The 21,998-nt window shown below is 34.6% G+C and overlaps 1 protein-coding gene across 2 annotated transcripts in view; it reads left to right on the plus strand.

Moving 5' to 3' along the window:
• LOC149772676 (katanin p60 ATPase-containing subunit A-like 2) overlaps positions 1 to 21,998 on the plus strand; it is a 107,269-nt gene that overhangs the window by 45,002 nt on the left and 40,269 nt on the right. Inside the window, exons 5-7 of one of the 2 annotated variants that reach the window (XM_089947499.1) lie at positions 532 to 549; positions 16,100 to 16,268; positions 19,496 to 19,621. In XM_089947499.1, coding sequence (XP_089803625.1) covers positions 532 to 549; positions 16,100 to 16,268; positions 19,496 to 19,621 — 313 coding nt within the window. The remainder of the gene's footprint in view (positions 1 to 531; positions 550 to 16,099; positions 16,269 to 19,495; positions 19,622 to 21,998) is intronic. The other variant, XM_089947501.1, reaches the window with a different exon arrangement.

Raw genomic sequence — 21,998 nt, forward strand, 5'->3', positions numbered from 1 at the left:
AGTTGCCAGGTCTATTTATTAAGTCAGTAAGGCACATAATTGACGAATCAGGTGCCAGGTCTATTTATTAAGTCAGTAAGGCACGTAATTGACCAATCAGGTGCCAGGTCTAGTTATTTGAGTCTGTAAGACACATAATTGACCAATCAGGTCATACAACTCTTGAGTTATAGTTACAATTTCACAATTTTGCTCAACCATCCACAAATATCCTTTTGTAAAATCATCTTTGATTGGCTAATAATGAAACTTAAACTCAAGCTCAAACATTTTATGATTTGAGTATTATTGTTTTCACTACGACAGCAAGAGAAAAAAATTACAAACATGAGATGGTATTCCTCAGCCCTGTATATAATAAGGAAAATATTCAAAGGTATACACACTTTCTGATTCAGGGTACTTGTCTAATCAGAGACAATTTTCTTTCTAGTCTTTGATGATACTAATTAGTTCATAACACTCTTCTATATAGATTCCATAAGAAAAATGTACATGGCATTGAACTCATTAATCATTCTTTGTTCACAGTGCTTTACCAAGAAGCAGGTAAAAAAAGTGCAGCAGTTGCTTTTACTTTCTGGTTTTAGCTATTGTTTTTCAGTATTACTTGGTTAATTGGATTATCAGATAGTGCAGAGCATAAAATTTATGTTCTGATAACCATGAATCAATGCATGCTTATAGCACATTTTTACATGTTTGCATCTGCTATAAGTTTTACATATTTCAAATTATTTGAATCATACCGCCTACAAGCAATTGCTATGATTTTAATAGTCGACAGTTGTTTTAATCTATTGCTGGAATATCTCATCATTGAGCTGTTCTCATTTGACAAGCAAAATGTTCCTAAATCTTTTACAATCTACAAGTAAGTTGCAAGTCCTTGATTGCAAGCCATTATATTGGTATTTTATTTTAGCTTGAAGGACTTGCATTTGTTTCTAATCATTGGACAGAATACATTTGTTGAAAATCCATGGCTCATATATATATATATATATATATATATATATATATATATATATATATATATATATATATATATATATATATATATATATATATATATATGTGTGTGTGTGTGTGTGTGCTCTAGCAATATTTACACACAACAAACTTTGTATGATCTCATGGTTTGAGGACTTATTATTTACTTTACACTCTTCAAAACCTGACATGACTCTGTCTGTCTTTGTCTCTCTCTCTCTTGATTGGTCGAGCAAGGGAGACAGAAAGAGACATGACTTTGAGAGCCTGAGAGAGATAGAGAGAGCTCAAGAGAGACAGAAACAGAGACAGAGAGGGTCATGTCATTTTTTGAAGAGAGTAATTTAAGTAAATATTAAGTTCTCAGACCTAGATCATACAAGGTTTGTTGTGTGTAAATACTGCCAGAGCAAGGGTTTAGGGTCTTTACTGACTATGTTGACTGTTTCACAGAGCAAATTGTTTATGATCATTATTCATATATGATGATGGATATAAATTATATTCCAAATCATTTCAAAAGGAGTTTGTTAAATGCAAAAAGTATTCTTGTATTGCATACAACTGAATGTAGTAAGGGTGATGTCACATATTGCACAAATCAAGCACCTAAAATGATGCAGTATGGCTCATGTCACATATTGCACAAATCAACCACCTAAAATGATGCAGTATGGCTGGTGTCACATATTGCACAAATCAACCACCTAAAATGATGCAGTACAGCTGGTGTCACATATTGCACAAATCAACCACCTAAAATGATGCAGTATGGCTGGTGTCACATATTGCACAGATCAACCACCTAAAACGATGCAGTATGGCTGGTGTCACATATTGCACAAATCAATCACCAGAAATGATGCAGTATGGCTGGTGTCACATTGCACGCATTAAGCAGCTAAATATTAGAAGAGGAGCTTCAAAATGCTATCTTAGAAGAAAAACTGAATCTTCTGAAATAACATTTGTTCAATTTTTTTTTATTTTCTACAACTTTTTCAGCTTAATTTTAAATCCTATTCATTGAATGAAATCACCATAAATACAGTAAATAGCATTTAGAACTTTTAAGTTTTAACAGAACGAAAATTGCACTGGCTTTGAGATACTTGCACTTTTTAATAATATTTTTTGTTTGACTTTTCCTATTGTCAAAGAGGCAGATTTTGTGCACATTTCTTTTCCCTTTCATCCTGATGGCTTTTTCTGTTTCCACTTGTCTTTTGTGGTAAATTTCTGAAAAAGTTGGGTTTTTCGATTCATTAGGATACGGATCTGCTTCATTAGGATGCGGATCTGCTTCATTAGGATATGGATCTGCTTCATTAGGATACAGATCTGTTTCATTAGGATATGGATCTGCTTCATTAGGATATGGATATGTTTCATTAGGATACGGATCTGCTTCATTAGGATATGGATCTGTTTCATTAGGATATGGATCTGCTTCATTAGGATATGGATCTGCTTCATTAGGATATAGATATGTTTCATTAGGATACGGATCTGTTTCATTAGGATATGGATCTGCTTCATTAGGATGTAGATCTGCTTCATTAGAATACGGATCTGCTTCATTAGGATACGTATCTGTTTCATTAGGATACAGATCTGCTTCATTAGGATACAGATCTGTTTCATTAGGATATGGATCTGCTTCATTAGGATATAGATCTGTTTCATTAGGATACGGATCTGCTTCATTAGGTTACGGATCTTTTTCATTAGGATACGGATCTGCTTCATTAGGATATGGATCTACTTCATCAGGATACGGATCTACTTTATTAGATATGGATCTGCAGGATTTGTTAAAGTAGCATACAATTTGTGTTAGGGAAAAATACAATCTTCACATGAGCTGTTTCAGTGGTCTTAGGGAGATAAAACAGAATTTGCCATTGGATGTAAAAACATGATGCATTTCCCACTCTATCTGTATTATTTTATTCATAAGCTTTTAAATAAAAAATAAGCATTATAATAGTTAAAATAGTGTGTGTTTATGATTTAATGGTCTTAAACTTCAAGTAAGTCTGATGGCCTCTCACTATAAAGCATCCTAGTGTACAGTAAGTCCACTGGCCCCTCATTATAAAGCATCCTAGTATACAGTTACACTTGCATAATGCAGGTATGATCTTGGATTTCATAAAATATGTGAATTTGTGATATCTTATTGTTACTTGAGCTATGTCACAGAATTATTTCTTGGCTATTGATAACTAAATATAATGTGATTTCACATAATTCAGTATCCTTCTTTTGGGTTTGTATGCTCAATTATGATATGATTTTATCACAGTATCCCTTATAATAAAACTGCCTGGTATATACATGCTACACAAGTCACTGGTATTGACATTGTTGTAAAGAGAGAGTACTGTAAATGGATTTATCAGTTTCTAATGTTTAGTCAGTGCATTACTTGGATCCCTTAAGCACAGTATATTACATAGTCACTTTAAGCTCAGTGCATTACCTTGTCTCTTTAAGCACAGTACATTACTTTTCCTTTTAAGCTTAGTGCATTACCTTGCCTCTTTAAGCTTAGTGCATTACCATGCCTCTTTAAGCACAGTACATTACCTTGCCTCTTTAAGCACAGTACATTACTTTGCCGGGGCCTTGAGTGGCCAAGTGGTCTAAAGTGCTCACCGGTCTGGATCACTGCCATCTCACCACTGCCTGCAGTTTCAAGTTCAGCTGACGTTGGTTCATGAGAAAGCTTGCCAGTAGCTTCTCATGGGTTGGTGGTTCTTTCCAGGGTTCTTCTCCATCAGTTAAACTGGCTGCCATGTATGACCTATCTCATGCTGAAAAATGGCTTTAAATCCTATAGCGATATTGCCTTGCCTCTTAAGCTTAGTGCATTACCTTGTCTCTTTAAGCACAGTACATTACCTTGCCTCTTTAAGCTTAGTGCATTACCTTGTCTCTTTAAGCTGAGTGCATTACCTTGTCTCTTTAAGCACAGTACATTACCTTGCCTCTTTAAGCACAGTACATTACCTTGCCTCTTTAAGCTTAGTGCATTACCTTGCCTCTTTAAGCTTAGTGCATTACCTTGTTTCTTTAAGAACAGTACATTACCTGGTCTTTTTAAGCACAGTACATCACCTGTTATCTTCAAGCACAGTGCATTACCTGGTCTCATGAAGCACAATGCATTACCTGGTCTCTTTAAGCACCGTTCATTATCTGGTCTCTTTAACCACAGTACATTACTTGGTCTCTTTAAGCACAGTACTTAACCTGGTGAATATAAGCAAGTACATTGCCTGATCTCTTTAAGCACAGTACATTACCTGATCTCTTTAAGCACAGTACATTACCTGATCTCTTTAAGCACAGTACATTACCTGGTATCTTCAAACACTATTTTCCATTACCTAAAGATGTTTTGCTGTTTTTTTTTATTAATTTGTTAGTTTGGTTTGGTTTGGTTTGGTGCTTTTACGGCAAAGCAACACAAATTGGGTACATAGCGCTGAGGCAATTGGATGTTGTGTTTAAATTATTTCAAGCACTGTATACTGTTCTATATCACAATTTATCACATGATGTTCCATTGTATTAGTTGCATAACATCATAATATAAATATTGTAGGTCATGCTCAGTACATTCTGTGAATTTGCTTTTTTCATGGGGTCCAAATTATTGCAGATTTTATTGTTGCTACAAACCATAGATTTAAAGACCCAATGAACAATGATCCATCAATGGAAAACATGTCCTTAACCCCCACCCCACCCCCTTCTAATTTCATCAATTTAAATACATTCAAAATGCCATTTTTTGAAAAACTATTAAAATTGAAACCCAACGAAATAATTCATGATAATATTTTATAATATTAACTTATACAATGTCATGAGAAAGAATGCATAATCTTTGCAGATTTATGGGTGTATGGACCTTTTGCACTTATGTTCATTAGGTATGAAATTTAAGAGATTGCTCAAGCAATGTTGCAAATTCTCCTCTCGTGTATGGGGTAATAGTTTGTATGGATTTCATGGTTTCTATAAAATGCAGCTTAAGTAACCCATTCTACATTAATCATTGGTAAAGTTAATATGGTCTTTTTTTCCAATACTTGTGTGTAAGTACATAGGTCTCTTCAGAGGGCCCTTTGCAAGAGGCTATCACTAGTCAAGAGGACTAGAGCAATATTATAGCATACCTGCCAGCCGTTATGCTTTTAGCATAATAGTTGTGCTATTTTTCATTGAATTATGTCTTATATTGGCCTGTATAACGATTATGCTTTTTTTGATAGATTAACATAAAAGAATATAAAATGAGAAAATAAAAAGTTGTATGTAATTTTATTATCATCTCTTTAATCCCAGACATTGTATAAATTTGAGAATATTTTAGAAAAGATGGCTGCTGTCTAAAAATAGCATAAAAGTATGCTTCTCCATCTTAGACCTACATGTATTATCCTAACACTGTCATTATGTTATGTTTATAGCAGCTGTATATGACAGATTTCCCAGTTTCTTCCATTTGAAAACATGTCTTGCAGATTCATTATATTAATTAATGAAGAAAACAGGTCAGCACACCATTCCACACTTTAAAAAATGCAGGATGTTAAGTGAAGCAGACTTTATCAATTAACTCACTGTGTTAAGTGAAGCAGGCTTTATTGAAAAACTCACTGTGTTAAGTGAAGCAGCTTTATCAATTAACTCACTGTGTTAAGTGAAGCAGGCTTTATCAGTTAATTTACTGTGTTAAGTGAAGCAGGCTTTACCAATTAACTCACTGTGTTAAGTGAAGCAGGCTTTACCAATTAACTCACTGTGTTAAGTGAAGCAGGCTTTACCAATTAACTCACTGTGTTAAGTGAAGCAGCTTTATCGATTAACTCATTGTGTTAAGTGAAGCAGACTTTATGAATTAACTCACTGTGTTAAGTGAAGCAGGCTTAATCAGTTAACTCACTTTGTTAAGTGAAGCAGGCTTTACCAATTAACTCACTATGTTAAGTGAAGCAGGCTTTATCAGTTAATTCACTGTGTTAAGTGAAGCAGGCTTTACCAATTAACTCACTGTGTTAAGTGAAGCAGGCTTTATCGATTAACTCACTCTTATTAAATAAATGACTAAAAAATGGTAGTGATACAATCTGCCTCACTTAACACAATGAGTTAACACAGTGGTAGTGGTTAGGGACCTATTTAAACTTTCTTTTGGAGTGATGTTATACAGCACTCAGGACCACTCCAGTGGCCTAAGTGGTTAGAGCATCCATCTCAGATGTGGAAGGCATGACTGTAGACTGACACATTGCAGACATGATAGTGTTATGACTGGAAAATTGTTAAATCTGCATTAAAAATCCAAATCACTTAACACACACACACACACACACACACACACACACACACACACATTATGCTTATGCTCATAGTTCTGTAGTAGTTGGCAGGTATGTTATAGGCCTTCATTATAACCCATTTCCCATTATAAAGGAGACATGGTTATGGATTCCATTTCAGTTTTCAGTAGCAAAATTATATTTATCTTGCACTTCATGATATGGTGATCTCACTATAAGGTTATATACTCACTAGCTGCCATGGACAACATTGTAATAAGGAAGTGCTGTAGTTGTGTTTCACTCATTTTTTTTTTCCCCATCATGAAAAGCTATCCCTTTTATTGTGCTGTCTTTGTATTATAGAAGGGCTGGCATGATAAGACTGGAAAAAGATGTCCTGATAAGAATGGAGATCACTTCACTCAGAAAAATGTATTTTTTTAAAACCAGGAATATTGATGCTTTTCAAAATAGATACATTAACAGTACATATTAGTGTTTGTTTCACAGCCGATCTTAGGATATATAATTCAACTATGTTATGAACTTAATATTTAATAGTAATAATACATACATGTTGCTGTTGCATTGCTTACCTTGGACAAGTCTCCAGTCCATGCCTAATAATTGCCCTTTCAGGCATTGTCCAGTTTTAGTCTTTAACTGAATATTAAAATACATGAATAAGAATTCTTGTGGGCAAATACTTGAGTCTGAAATTTCTGTTCAAATTTTCATGATATAATTTATGCACAAAAATGTCCACTTTTAATTCACCTCATGAGGGGAAATCTCATTTTTAGACCATATTTTGTACACATAGCATTCCCATGAAGCTGGTGACCCGGCAAAAGCCGTGAACAAACCATGCAGCACTGTATGAGATTAGTTTGAATTGTGTTTCTAAGCAAGAATAAAAAATCCACTATACAGATGAGATAGGAAATTTTGAGTCAAATAGATAAGGACAGACTCAAATTGAGATGTTTTGTGTAAGCTGAGCCAGGTTTAGATAGATGGTCTGCACCGTTTGATGTATGGAAACAGTTACCACTTGATTATTAATTGTTATGAATTCTGTGCAGTATTTTTGCTATTTGCAGACACAAAATGTACCCTGCTTTAAGAGTTCATGCTTTCGTCTGCAGGTGGATAATATACAGCATAAAGTCCCAAGTAATGAACAGTCTTTGTTACATGTTTCACCCATGTGAGAAAAATAGTTTCAAGAATACCCCTCAAACAGCTCTCACATGCATTCTCAGTTTTCATTGGCTGTTACTAATTTATGCAGATGCAACAATTTAAGCTTTCATGGGTTTGACTGGGTTCATATTCTCCAATAAGAAATCTCTTTTAAGTGTGTAATTGTGTGTTTAAATGTCATCCACTGTCTTTATGGTAGAAAGAGTATATAGCAAAATAAATCAGCAACATGCACAGAGGTTTTCAAAGGGCTAAGAGTCCTCCAGATAGCAGAGGGTTTGGTCCATCCCCACCTCCATGCTCCAACCACAGGTCTCTGCTGCCAGCTGTCAGGAGAGAGGTTGCCAGCCCAGGGGAGTTGTACCCTTACTTACACCATTTTCCTTCTCCCAGTACTTCCAGTTAATATCCCCCTCTATCATGGACCCCCATTTTCTTTCACCAGTTCAGACTGATTAATCCAATGGAAGAGGTACACACCCTTCTGCAGAAGGGAGAAGTTGAGAGAGTGGAAAATGACTAAACTCAGAGATGCTATTCCTGGATCATTTTAGCATTGAATAAAAGTTGATAAGTTTTGACACATCATCTTTTCACCTTTAACATATTTCTTTGGGAGAACATCGCAAGACTACTTCCTCATTGAAGAACACCATAACACCATGTGAGTGGATGGTCTTCATAAATCAGCTGGATACATACTATCACATCCCCACCTTCCTATATCACAGGAAATAGCTCTGGTTTTGCCTCTGGAGGTATATTATATGGGGAGGGCAAGGGAGTTTCTGCAGATCCTCATCTCCAAATCCTTTCCTTGGGTTTATGTGGGTAATGGCAGCTCACATGAGGTCTTTATTGATCCCTGTCCTCTAGTATTTCAATGATTAGTTGATGCACATCATCCTGATGGGATACACTGTTGCTAATGATAATTAATCTGGGTTTAATCCCCAACCTTGAGAGGTTAGTTTTCATATCTTTTCAGGACTTTGTGTGCATGGGGGATGAAATCCGTTACCAATCAAGGGTGGGTTAACATTCTACCAGACAGAATCACTCAGAGGCTGTCCCTCATAGTGGGTCTTGTGGCGAAGACTTAATTGTTGGTTTGGCACTGCCTCTGTCTTATAGGAACTCTGAATATGGGTGCACATCTAGTTTCACTAGGGAGATTTCAACTGCACCCTCCAGTTCCTGCTTCTAGCAAATAAGAAACTACCTAAGGACCTGCTGTCTGCTTGGACTCCTATTATGACCCAATATTTGTCACTATCTGAATTGGTTGGTGGCTACTTTGGGATCAGTTCCTGACTGGAGACCCAACTGACATTCCCAGATTTGGGGTGGGGTACTCACCTACAGACAGAGGGGGTAGTTCCTCATTGGTTTTTTATGAAAAAGCAGCTCTTCATATAAACAATCTAGAGATGCGGGTAGTGTTCCTCTTCCTATGAATGTTTGTTGACCTCATAAGGCATTGTTGTTTTATGATCTCTGTGAACAACAAATCTATAGTTGCATACAGCAGTTGTCAGGGAGGTGCATAATGTTTTTCTCTTTGCATGGAAATCTAGAACCTCCTTAGATGGCAGTCTTGGAGGAGGTGACTTTCAGAGTCTGCCATATTCTGGGCAAAAGCAATATCCTGGCAGACAGCCTGTCCGGGCAAGACCATCTGGTTCTCTCAAAAAGTTCCCAGCACCACTCACTAGCAGAGATGCTTTTTTAGCTATGGTAGACCTATTGTTTGAATACCACTGCTTTATGGTCATTCATAAGTCCGAAGGTTCAGAGGTCCTGTTTGTGGCCTTTTAGGGTTACTACAAAAGGGGTTAGGGAACCAATGCTCTAAAGAGATAAGGAAGCATCAGAATTAATCCTTTTTTACCTCTCAAAAGTTTGTCTCTTATTTTGGTGGCCACCACTTCCAGGTGGATTGCCGTCACTATCAAAGACAGCTTGCAAGTCCCTCACAAAGAGGAACATTTCATTCATGAGAATTAAAGCAAATGACATTGGGGCTATTGCTGCATCTGGGGGCTGCTTGAATCATTCATCTTTAAATGATGCTATGAGTGGAGCCATCTTACAGTCATCACTTCCTTTTCATCCATTTACATGTACCATGAGTCTTGGTTCACCATCGTGAAGGCATTTACTTGTTGAGTCAAATCATGACTGTACAACATGTGGCCAAGCAATCTACTGGCACGTGATTTTCTTATACCAGCATTTTCTTCAGGACCATCGACCTTCCTCATAACTGGTAAATTAAAAAATACAGTTGTAGTAGGTAACATATTACTGCTGTTAAAACATTTTTGTGGGATGGGTGGGATAAAACTAATTGTAATTATGTAATACTTATATGCAGTTGTTGCAAAGATTCCCTCCTACTTTGATGCCCTGTAGTCTCTGTCTAAGTCAATAAAGGAAGCTACTTTGTATGTTGGTTATGACTGAGGAATTGGACTGGGATCATGTTCTTTTCACTTCTGGGCCTCAAATTACTAATTGAAGGAGGGAATATTTAGCTTGGACTCGGGACTTGGCATATAGAGAAGGTAAGCAAAGCAAAAGTTGCAGGTAAATATTACATAATTAAAATTAGTTTTACCCTCTAAAAGCAAAATATTAATAAGCTTTGGTCATTTATTCATGTTATATGTATTGCAATTATTGTTTTCATTGTAAGAATATTTGTTAAAAGACATTCAGAGAAGACATTATTATTTACAGACATATGAGATATAGCCCTATGTAAGACAAGCTGATATAGAAGAAATGCAGTGTGTTGTTTGTAATGAGTTGTAGGTGTTTGCTAGTTGAGTTTATAACATTTAGCAAAGATGTCATGAATGGTACATATGGTATGGAAGTGGTAATATTTTTGTCAGGACCATAAATTTATGCATTCAGATGAGACAATTTTTGTCCAGTTTTAAGGCAGAGTGACTTGAGATCATTCACAAACAAACAAAAAAAAAAACAAGTAATTCTGTGAAGATGCTGAAATTGTTCTTTATTGTTTACCGTGAAATATTTCACCCTCCTCCACCCCCTGTCCACCAGCCCTGGTAGATATGGAATGGCCATACCAAAAGAAGCTCAGTAGTGACAGCCCAGTTTTGTGGTATGTTATATACACAGCTAGTTATATATCTTTAGGAGCATCTTTATAGCTAGTTCTGCATCTGCTAAGTTAGGTGTGACACCATTATTGAGGTTAGCTTGTTTGAACTAATGAGAAGTACATTTTATATTAAACTCAGTGTAATTTAATTTGAAATTACAAAGTGAGGCATACTCAAGGGACCACAAAATATTGTCCTTTATAGACAGATTACCTTTACATAGAGATATTAAGTAAAATTAAAAGGGTTAAGTACAGCATATCCTCTATAAGCAGGTGTCCTTCATATTTAGGTATTCACTAAAACAGGTTGTTATTATTGTAACTCTAAATGGTATGATATAAAGGTAGTGTCATTATCATCCTGAGAAAATATGGCAATAGAATATAATTGGCATCCAAGTGTTTCGAGGTTATCCATCATTTGAATCGTACTGGAATCAGAGATGCAGTATCTGTCCTAATATATCCTGTAAAAATTATCATTCATTTTTGGACCAAATGGCTGCAATTTCTTTTATCCGTTGTCAAAATGTGCTATAAGTATTCCAAAAATGCCAGTTTGCTGTAACTGCTTTCAATGAATGTAAAAATCACTAAATGATATTTATCCTATGATGAAATTATAACTTGATATCAGAGATAGGTACAGTAGCTCAGTTTATACTTGTAACTCAGGGGTCAACATTTGCTACCCAACTAGGTCAGCCCGGGTCCGCTACCTCTGTGTGTCTTTAGGAAAAGCACATTAAAGCTCTTGACTTTCTTAGCATGATATAGCCCGTAATGTGTTAATGTGGCACTTTAAGACAAGCATGCAACTAGATATTAGAAATGGTAATCACCATCTTCAATGACCCTTCTAAAATGAGGCTACCTTTGATGTAATACAACCTTGACCTGCACCATAGCAATACCATTTTCCTATTTTTATTCTCTATCAAGAACTTTATTATCTTGGATGCAGTTCTCTTTCAGTCAATGATGAGATTGCCTTGGGGAGTGGGTGGTGGGGGTGAGGTTGATACTTTGTTTTTAAATTTTGTTCACCTCATTATAATGTCACAAGAATTTGTGCAGAATAAAGTTAAATCTGGCTCGAGAGATCACTCCTTCTGCCAGCATATTCTCTCATCATAGGCGTTCTTGTTTCCTCACATGATACAACAAAATTGATATACACTGTTTATATTATCAGTGGTGGATGGTAAGCCAGTGCCTGGGGGAACCTGTGGGAACAGTGTGGGATTTTTAAAAAATACAATGGCTGTTCAAGCTGTCAACATAAGTTGTATTGCATACCCTCTGTCATTGTAGTTTTTCCACTCTATGATTTCTGCTGGCTCCATCCAACATTGGTTGCTTATCGTCATTGACAGTTGTAGCAATATGGCATGCGGAGTACATATCCTGGTTCTAAATGACAGGTGGTCTCCCAGTCAAGGATTTTGCAAATATGGTATTTAAAAATTCCAAATACACATTTATATTTAGTAGAGAAGCCAGTTCTTCATGTCTGCTTAGTTGGACAGCGGATTAGGCAAGACACTAAAAACAAATAGACATTTGCAAGTTTGAACAGTTGGCTTTGTAGCATTACATGTCAGGGTGGTGGTCCGCGATTTGTTAACTTTCACATTCAATATTTGCATTATGCATGTATAGGCACAGATACATACTATTATTTAGGAAAGACCTAACAACAAAAAATAACCATGTGCAATGTTTGAAACAGTTTTCTAATTTAATAAGGTGGTGGGCCCAGATTTGTTTACTTGCACACTCAACATATACATTATACATAAACATGTACTAATTGATAACAGGTTGTTAATTTGACTTATTGTTTGGTAGAGTATCAAACGCAAAATCTAAAGGTTTTGATTTCGATCTATGCCAAGTCCATCCCAGGTCAGCTGATTCATTCTGTCCAATAAAAAGACACCAAGCTCCTGTTCCTGTGCATGTTACAGCCAATAATGAGTTCATAGTGCTCTATAAAAAAATTGACTTAATATTTAGCGTACTTGATCATAATAGGCTTTTGGTATGACCCTCTGCCTTTCATGCATAATCATTTGTCCAGCCTTCATTTTGTGTTTGTTGTCAAAATTGGCTATTTTAAGCTTTGTAGTACAAACTGCTGGACAGTTTGAAGAAAAATTGGGAGCGAGTATTCTGGTATGGAGGCCTTTTAGGTTAGTACAAGATTAGGATACTTATATGCAATACAATATGGCCAGTGTTACAGATAGAAGAACTTTTAAATGTCTTCTGCATAACAAGTCAACAGATATTGATCAGATTTGACAGAAGTCGTTCAGGTATAAAAGACTTTCAAACTTTACAAATAATGCAAATCTGTGTTTATCAGAAATTGATCAAAATATAATAGAAATCATCTGGTCTTAAAGACCGGTCAGATTTTTACAGATTATACAGATCCAACAACAAATACGGTGGCCATTACTAAGAATACAAGACATTCTGATGACTAATTTTCAAAAACTGCTGAACAGTCTGACCATATTGAACACAAAGTATCCTGGCATGAAGTGCATTCAGATTTATATGGTTCTGTTCTGATCCACCATCAAGTATGTCTGCCATTACTAAAAATAGAAAATTTGGAAACTTGTTTTCTCCAATTAGCACTGAACACAGTTTGGTCAGATTTATGCAAAGTGGACAAATCTTCACCAATGACAGTGTACCACTTTGGAGATGCATGATTAAAATAGGCTATGAGAAATCTGCTGATTGTGTATTGAGCAATAATATTGTACTCTTCTGTTGCATTTGCTCATTCAAATAGTCAATAATGCTGATGATCAATCAGTCGAATAAAAAATAAAGTAAACTTTTTATTCATTACATGACTAATGCTTGAGTCAAACATGGCCATTGCTTTCACATTATTAAATCTATTCATTATGGACAAGTGTATGACAGTAGATAATACAGTTGTTTTGTGATCCGTACATTTTGTTGGTTATTTTCTTCAATAATAGTAACTAATGATATTGAAGAATGCATGTGATTAAATGGAATGAATCATGATTGACATTTAATTTTACTGAACTTTATTGTGACCACATTTCGCAAATTTGATTAAAGTGCATAAGCTTTTACTGAGTATTAATTAGTTTAAATGAAATAATATATACTTTGGGTAGTAAAGAAATACACAGACCACAAATAATTTTGCATTTATTACATTAGTATCAGGGTCATTTTATTAGTACAGAAAGTCATGAAATTGTGCATATGGATGAAATCATAACCATTCAGTTTCAAATTATTCTCATCTTTAATTAATGTGTGTGTGTGTATATATATATATATATATATATATATATATATATATATATATATATATATATATATATATATATATATATATATATGTCACCAATATAAATACTGCTGATATTAAAACAATGAGTGATTCTTTACCATCGCATGCAGTGGTTCAGCATATCAAAATATGAAATATAGTACCCCACTAATTTAAAACCATTCACAGCAATACTATAAAGATCTTTTCATAGAAATTAGCACAATATATGTATTGTGAACAAGACCTGTGTATCATGACACAAGTCATATGTGACAAGACCTTTGTATCATGATACAAGTCATACATGACAAGACCTGTCAATCATGATGTAAGTCATACATGACAAGACCTGTGCATCACGTTACAATTTGTGTTGTGACAGCTTATTGTCAATATAAAGCTCTAGTCAACTCCTGTCACAGGAATGTGAATTAACTTCTTTTCATTGAGTATCAGTGTTTGGGGATTTTAGGATTGCTATAAAGCATGCATTTAAAAACCAGTGAGAGAAGTAATCTGTCTATGAAAAGAAAAAAGGACATCTTTCCCCATGATTTAAGTATTTTAAAAAATTGGGGAGTTTTTCTGGAAAATATTGAAAATTAATGTCAGGGAAAATAAAGGAATTCACATTATTGTATTGGCTATAAAATGATCTTCATTTCATACAAATTAAATGCCAATGGATAGCTAGCAATTATAGAAGCTTAATACTTCGAATCTACTGTTTATATTTGCTTATAAGTTGTATCCTACTACAAACAACATTGAACCTGATTTGACATTGCAAAATGTACCAGGATATCTGGGTGTGTTATTTATTGTATTGATTACTGCCTGCAAACAGCAGAGATCCAAATATGCTGGTGTATTATGTGATGGCAGATCTGGATCTGTGCAGTTTGCAGTTGGACTCGGCAAGTGAGAATATGTATGTGTGTGTGTGTGTGTGTGTGTGTGTATGAATGTATGTATGTATGTATGTATGACATATATATATGGTATATTGCTTTATGATTTTATTATCTTTTGACTTTTTCAAATTTAATTTTGACTCTGCTTTCTGCTAAAATGAAGAGAAATATGAGGCAAAGAGATGCATGCTCAGCCAAGCATTTTGTTTTGCCTTTACTATATTTAGCGTGTGAAATATTTAGTTTTTAGTTTATTATCAAATAGGTTTGATTTTTTTTATATCTTGACATTATTTTAGCTTCAGTGGCAAAAGGCTATATGATACAATGGTATGGCCCATTTTGTGTTTTGTGTATTTAAATTCTGGTCTGTCTGGACAGGTGGTCTCATAGCAGTGGTTTTTGAAGGCAGGTTTTACTTTAATAGGAAAAAAAACATGGATACATGGAAAGACATGATTTTTTTGTTAAGGAAAAAGAATGAGAAATTATTATTTTTGAATAAATTAAAGAAAATGATTTACACCAATGAAAATAGAAATTGTATAGATTGGTGTGTATGCACATGCATTTAAGTTGAGTCCAACTGCAAACAACAAGGACTCTGATCTGCCATTGCATAATGCACCAACAGATCATGGTCTGTGTTCTTTTGTTCTATTGATTACTCCTTACAAAATACATAGACTCAGAGCTACTATTGCATAATGCAACAGCAGATCTGGCTCTGTTCATTTAGCAGTTGGACTGAACTTGGAAGCAAGTACATACAGTATCTGATTGTTTAAAACTAATAAATGCTATAATTTAGAAACACAAGGAGCTACTAAGTACTGTTTATATTGTCTTCATCATTAACACAGTTGTGTTCCATTGTCAGTTTTAAAATGATGGAAGTACTGCGGTTCTTCTTCTTCAGCTGTGTTTCATTTTAGGCTGTCATACATTGTTTCATGTTTTTGTTGTTGTTGATGTTTTCATTTCTAATACATTGAAACCAGCCTGAAAGAACATTCATGTAGGGGTAACCACAAAAATATGATCATTATGGTTAGGTTTCCTTTATATAGAGGTGAAAATGATATCAAAATTAACAAACTGGACATTTACACATTGTCCCCATATTCATCTTTCCCCAAAGCTAGTTCTCAGTTGTGTTTTCTATTTTCAGTCAAGGAAACAACAAAACCCCTTCCCTTCCCAGAATACCACAAAATGGTAGGCCTTCAAGCCCCCCTTCAAGTCGGCCCAAATCTGGGGCAGTCAATGGGAAAGCTCCACGCCCTGTGGCCGCTTCTACCAAGAGACTCTCAGATGGTGGTTCAAGAAGTGCCTCCATTGTAAGTATGACAGTATTATTTGGAATTTTCTTTTAATGTTTTAATAATCATCATCTTCTGGCATATTATTAATTATGGGTAATTTTTTGGGATATTTTCACAATTTACCATCAGCAATGATGTAAGATATTTACTTACATGTTATGGGCAACATCTACCAAGAAAAGCCTGTTATCATTCAGATATATTTTGCTGTATCACTTATTAGCAAATACAGTCTCAATTTTGCCTGTCCAGAAATTATATTAGTGGAAAAAAATTATTGAGCTGCACTGGTAGCCTAGTGGTTAGAGCATCCGCCTTTGATTTGGAAGATCATGGGTTCAAACCCCAGTTGAGTCTTACCAAAGACTAAAAAAAGTGGCACTAACAGCTACCTCGCATGGCACTCATCATTAAGGGGTTAGTGTTAGCACTGGTCGGCCTGGTGTCAGGATAGTGTGACTGGGTGGGCCATGATGCTACATGTCTGCGGCATGATGCCTCAGTTCCAGACATTACTATTAACTGCCACACTGCAGACATCATAGGGATATGACTGAAGAATTTTTAAAGCTACGTTAAAAAAGCAAATAACACACAAGTCGCACACAAAATTTGGAATAAAATGCAGTCAATGATAATGGACCCCAGTTACCAGGGTATGATGAGGAAGAACTGAACACAGAACCATACTTTACTTCCAGCCTGAAAAAAAAGGAAGGAAACTTTGCATGGTAAAAATCAGTGCCATCATAGACCAAACATTACATTATGTACTAAATATATTATATCCCAGTAAAGTTTTGTTTGGAGGAGGTAGTAAAGGAAATATGTAATGAGAATGTTGTAGGTGTATACTGAACAACAGATAAAAATAATAAAAATTCAAATAAAACGGTTAAGGAATATTTTCTTTGGGTAAATAGTATTGCAAGAATTACATATGGATGATAAACTGACGCCTAACTAGAATTTTGATAAGATTGCATTGGGAAGGTTAGAATTTTTAATTCAGTCAAAATTCCCATGAGTTTTACGTTACAATATCCAATTTCATTTCTGACTTGCACAAGCTCTATTCTTGGAAATGAAGTTATGGGTTTCATTCTAATTTCTAAAAATCACATTTAAAATTTAACAATGTGCAAAATTCATGCATCATATTTTCAAGCCCTTCCTATGTTACTTCATTCAATTCCTTCTAATTTTAGAAAGGTTCTACCTTTTATTAACATGGGGCAGGAGTTATTCTAGTTTGTAAAGTTTCAGTTCTGGAATAGATCCAGCATTTGCATTCTATGTTAGTCCAGCCCAGGTTAGACTGATTTGTTTGCATCTCAAGGGAGATATCTCTCTCTCTGTCTGTCTGTCTGTCTCTCTCTCTCTCTCTCTATATATATATATATATATATATATATATATATATATATATATATATATATATATATATATATATATATATCGTTGCCTAAGAAATGTAAACTTCATCTTCTGTTAGAAAAGCAAGAACGACATCACCCATCATTTAAGTCATTGCCAAAATATACTGTTTGTAAACATGGACCATATGTTTTCATTATATGCTAATTTTATTCTATTTCTCACCTTCATATTGCATTCACGTGCATAAAGGAACTATTTTCTATTGTAAACAAACAGTAGATGCAGACACCAGCACTTTTGATTTGTAAACAAATCATGTACACTTGTATAGTAGATGCTTTACATTTTGGTTGTTTAAATTTGTTTCTGAACGAAGTAAAGCAGATGTTTCGTTGACTGCCACATTCCAGCTGCTTTGGCACATTCCGCGTTAACTTTTTTGATACAATGTTTCGGATTTAGGTTAGCTATACAGTTTACATTAGAAAGGGTCCTTACAAATAACATACAAGTGACAAGGGATAAACTGTCTTCTTTAGCTGGTAGTAAGAATGGCAAAAAATATACTTAGTTTTATATCCTGAATTTCCTCAAAATGTACTTTCTTAGTTCTGCAAATCCGAATTACATGAGCCATGTCATAGGTTCTCAATCTTGATTACACATTTCGAAATTGTACTGAAAAATATACCAAAATCTATTCATTCCAAATCACATGGAAAAGTTGTTGTAATGCGTATTCATTCACAATATGACTCCAAATTTCAATTTTAACTAGACATGCCATTTTTATTCGAAAGTTATGTCGAGCGCGCGACTAAGTTCAAATTTATCTGGGTGAAGTTACGTGCGCAGTAATAATGTTGTTGTTGTGTAAACGTGAATCTGCACTTGTGTATTTAATTTGGAATATGGCATACATTCAATTACTTTGTTTCTTGTATTGTATTTTGTTAATATAATTAAGCATTAGGTAGAATAAGAAAATGAGCATATAATAAAAAGACTACTGCAGTTGTATGGGAAAATATGAACTCGTTTTGTCGAATGGATATACTACACTCCCAAGGTCGTGCAGTATTGACATCCAAAAAACTCGTTCATATTTTCCCATACAAATGCAGTAACCTATAATTATAATATAGATAGAGCTCAGAAAATTTAAAATTTTGTACTTGAAAATAAAATATTGTTTACAACCAATGTTAGAGGCAAATATGCATGCTGGGAAATGGAGGGAATAATTCAAATAAGTGAATGAATATATATATATATATATATATATATATATATATATATATATATATATATATATATATATGTTTTCCCCAAACCATAAAAATGCATAGCCATAAAAATACCATATGTATGCAGTTATAAGTTGAGGCAAACAGCAAACAACATACTTGTAGACCCCGTTCTACCTTCATATTATGTGCTAGCAGATCAGGATTCTTTTGTTTTGTTGTACTGATTACTCCTAACAAACAGCATAGATCCAGATATACTGGTGCATTATGTGATTATAGTTCTGGGTCTGTACAGTTTGCAGTTGAACTCAACTTATAAGTGAGCATGTATGGTAAATAAAGTCAAGGTAGTGAAAGAGTACACACTAGTAGGGGCTGAGACTACCTAATGGTGGAAAGAAAGGTGTTATTTTCATGGTTGCCATATAGTAAGTACTGTAGTTAGTATGAAATACTTATTGTCTTAACTTGTTATGTGTGACTTAGCTCATTTTTTTAACAAAGCAACTTTTTTGTATCCAAATATATAAGTATTATTCTTCAATCAAGACTTAGGCAGTAAAAATTATATGTATGTTTCTAAAACGTATAAAAGACTTGATTTTTTGGCAGATGAATGGTGCAGCTAATGGGGATGCAAGCAGTCTGGCACTACAGGGTCTTACAGTCCAAGGTAGCAACAATAACCATGACAACAAGATTGTGGAAATCCCTGCTAATGGATTTCCAAGAGGAAAGGTATATGCTAGCAGTTCAGCACTTACACTATTGAATTGAGTGGAAAAATAAAAAAACAAAATGAATGATGAAGTCTTAATCCCAAATTAAATTTTGCTCTTCAAATATAAGATTTCCTCTAAATGTTATAATTGTTTTGTCTGAATTATTGTTTATTATATGAGAAAATTGAAAGAAATTAAATGACACTTTATAGTTGAATAAAAAAATTCCCTCATCTACTAAAACAAGCACTCCATGATCCAGATTTTTGTTTGGCAGAACATATTTTGCCATACATGCCAACCATTATGCTTTTGGCATAATCGTTACACTTTTTTTCACTAAATTATGCCTTACATGTAAATGTATCAAATTACGCATTTTCAGTATGTCCCCCCTCCCAAACAAATTAATAATTTGTTTCTTATTTTTATTAACTAATTATTATGTCCCTGTCATTAATCTTTCAGGCCGTATTCTAGAAAAGATGGCTTCTGTGTAACTATGACATAAGAGTTACAATTGTCCGTAGCCTTGTATGCACTTTTCTAACAGTATTATGTTCTATTTATAGCAGCTGCCCTATTTCCAAGAAACATGCTGGTTTTACTTTCAAACTTTTGACCTCGGTTTCTATTTGTAGCAGTTGTATGGCTTAGGAGAGAACAGACTGGTTTTCTAATTTTTACTCTTTGATTGCAGATTCTTTGTTCTAATTCAGTCTGTTGGTATTTGGCACTAAAAGTCAAGTCAGATTTATTCTAGTAGATGCATGTATCAGAGCAAAAATGTAAAGGCAAGTCAGATTTATTATAGTAGATGCGTGTGTTAGAGCAAAAATGTTTTTCAAATAATATCATAGATTAGAAAAAAAGACAAAAAACCAATTCAAAGATGAATACATGAAATACACAATACAGCGTTCCATTCTAGGGCAGCTTCACACCCACTGTAGGCTGTGTGGAAAGGATTTTAGTATTGATCATGAAGGTAAAACAAAGAAACCTTGAATTAGCTCATTTTATTAACTCCAGTTCTAAGGTAACTTTTAACTTCTTTTTTAAAGCAGAACTAATAAATGCAGAGGCGTTATTTACAGAGGTCTTAATAGAACACAGACTACCCCTAGCAGTAGAAGACTATGTTGGTCCTTTGTTCAAACAGATGTTTCCTGATTCCAAAATTGCAGTAAATTTGCATGTTCAAGAACAGAATCATCTAATATTGTTAGGTGTTTAGCAGAAGCTAAGAAAATTGGGCTGTTTAGTATTGCAACAGACAGGAGCAGTGATTATGATGACAAATAGTTGTACCCAGTCTGTGTAAGAGGCTTTGACAATGAAAAGGGCAAAGTCAGAGTGCTGTTGTTTCATTACCAGAATTAATAGTTGATCCACTGGAGAAAAGATTTTTTTATTTGCTTTGATAATGCTTTGAATAAACATAAATTAGCAGAACTGTATGGGGTTTTCAGCTGATAATGCATCAGTGATGACTGGTATTCATAAAAGAAGTTGAATTCTATATTTTGAAAAATCTCCATCATTGTACATATCAGGTTGTCTCTGTCATATGATGCACCTTACTGCAGGAAAGCCTGCTGATAAATTAGGAGAACCCCTGAAGTATCAAGTTGGCATTATATCTGACAACGTCCTTCATGTGGACAAAGTTGATTTGCAATGGCACCATATTTCCCAGCTAAAAGATCCAATAACTGGAAGATATAATTATTTCCTCTTCTTTGTCTGGTTATGAAAGGAATATTGGTTCTTTACCATTCTAATGCTGACTGTGAGAGATTGTTAAGTACTTTTAACAAAAATAAAACTGAACTCCGATCCCATCTCTGTAACCCAGCACTTGGTTCTCTACTGATGTGCAAAACATTCATAATCTCAGCTGGTACAGAGTGTTTTGAAATGAAATATGACTTTTGCTTTTTAAAGCTCAGAGTGCTATAAATGAAAATTTGAAGCAGTAATTGATGTTAAAAGACCAGAAGGGGTAAATAAATCATTTTGTATATATGCTCATTGAATTTTTATCATGTTATATGTGGATTACTCTTTTTCAGCTCAGATTATTCTTTTTGTCCACACAGATTACACTTTTTCCTCACCAGGGGTTGGCATGTATGTTTTGCTCTGAAAAAGATTTCTCTGGCCATTTTTTTCCATTTTTCTGTTTTTGGTTTCTGCTTAGTTACTTTACTGTTAGAACACATATGTCAACAAAACTTTGTCGATGCCATACCCATATGGCAACGAAAAATCCTTTTCTCTTCGTGTCAAAGGTCAGAGTTTGAGGTCACTATAACACAAAGTTAAAACACTTCTGTTCAGTACCTTTAATTACATAAAAACATAAAGGCACCAAACTTTGAGGATGGCTT

This window comes from Sinohyriopsis cumingii, unplaced genomic scaffold (genome assembly GCF_028554795.1).
Source record: "Sinohyriopsis cumingii isolate HCF-2022 unplaced genomic scaffold, ASM2855479v2 utg001292l, whole genome shotgun sequence".
NCBI lineage: Eukaryota > Metazoa > Mollusca > Bivalvia > Unionida > Unionidae > Sinohyriopsis > Sinohyriopsis cumingii.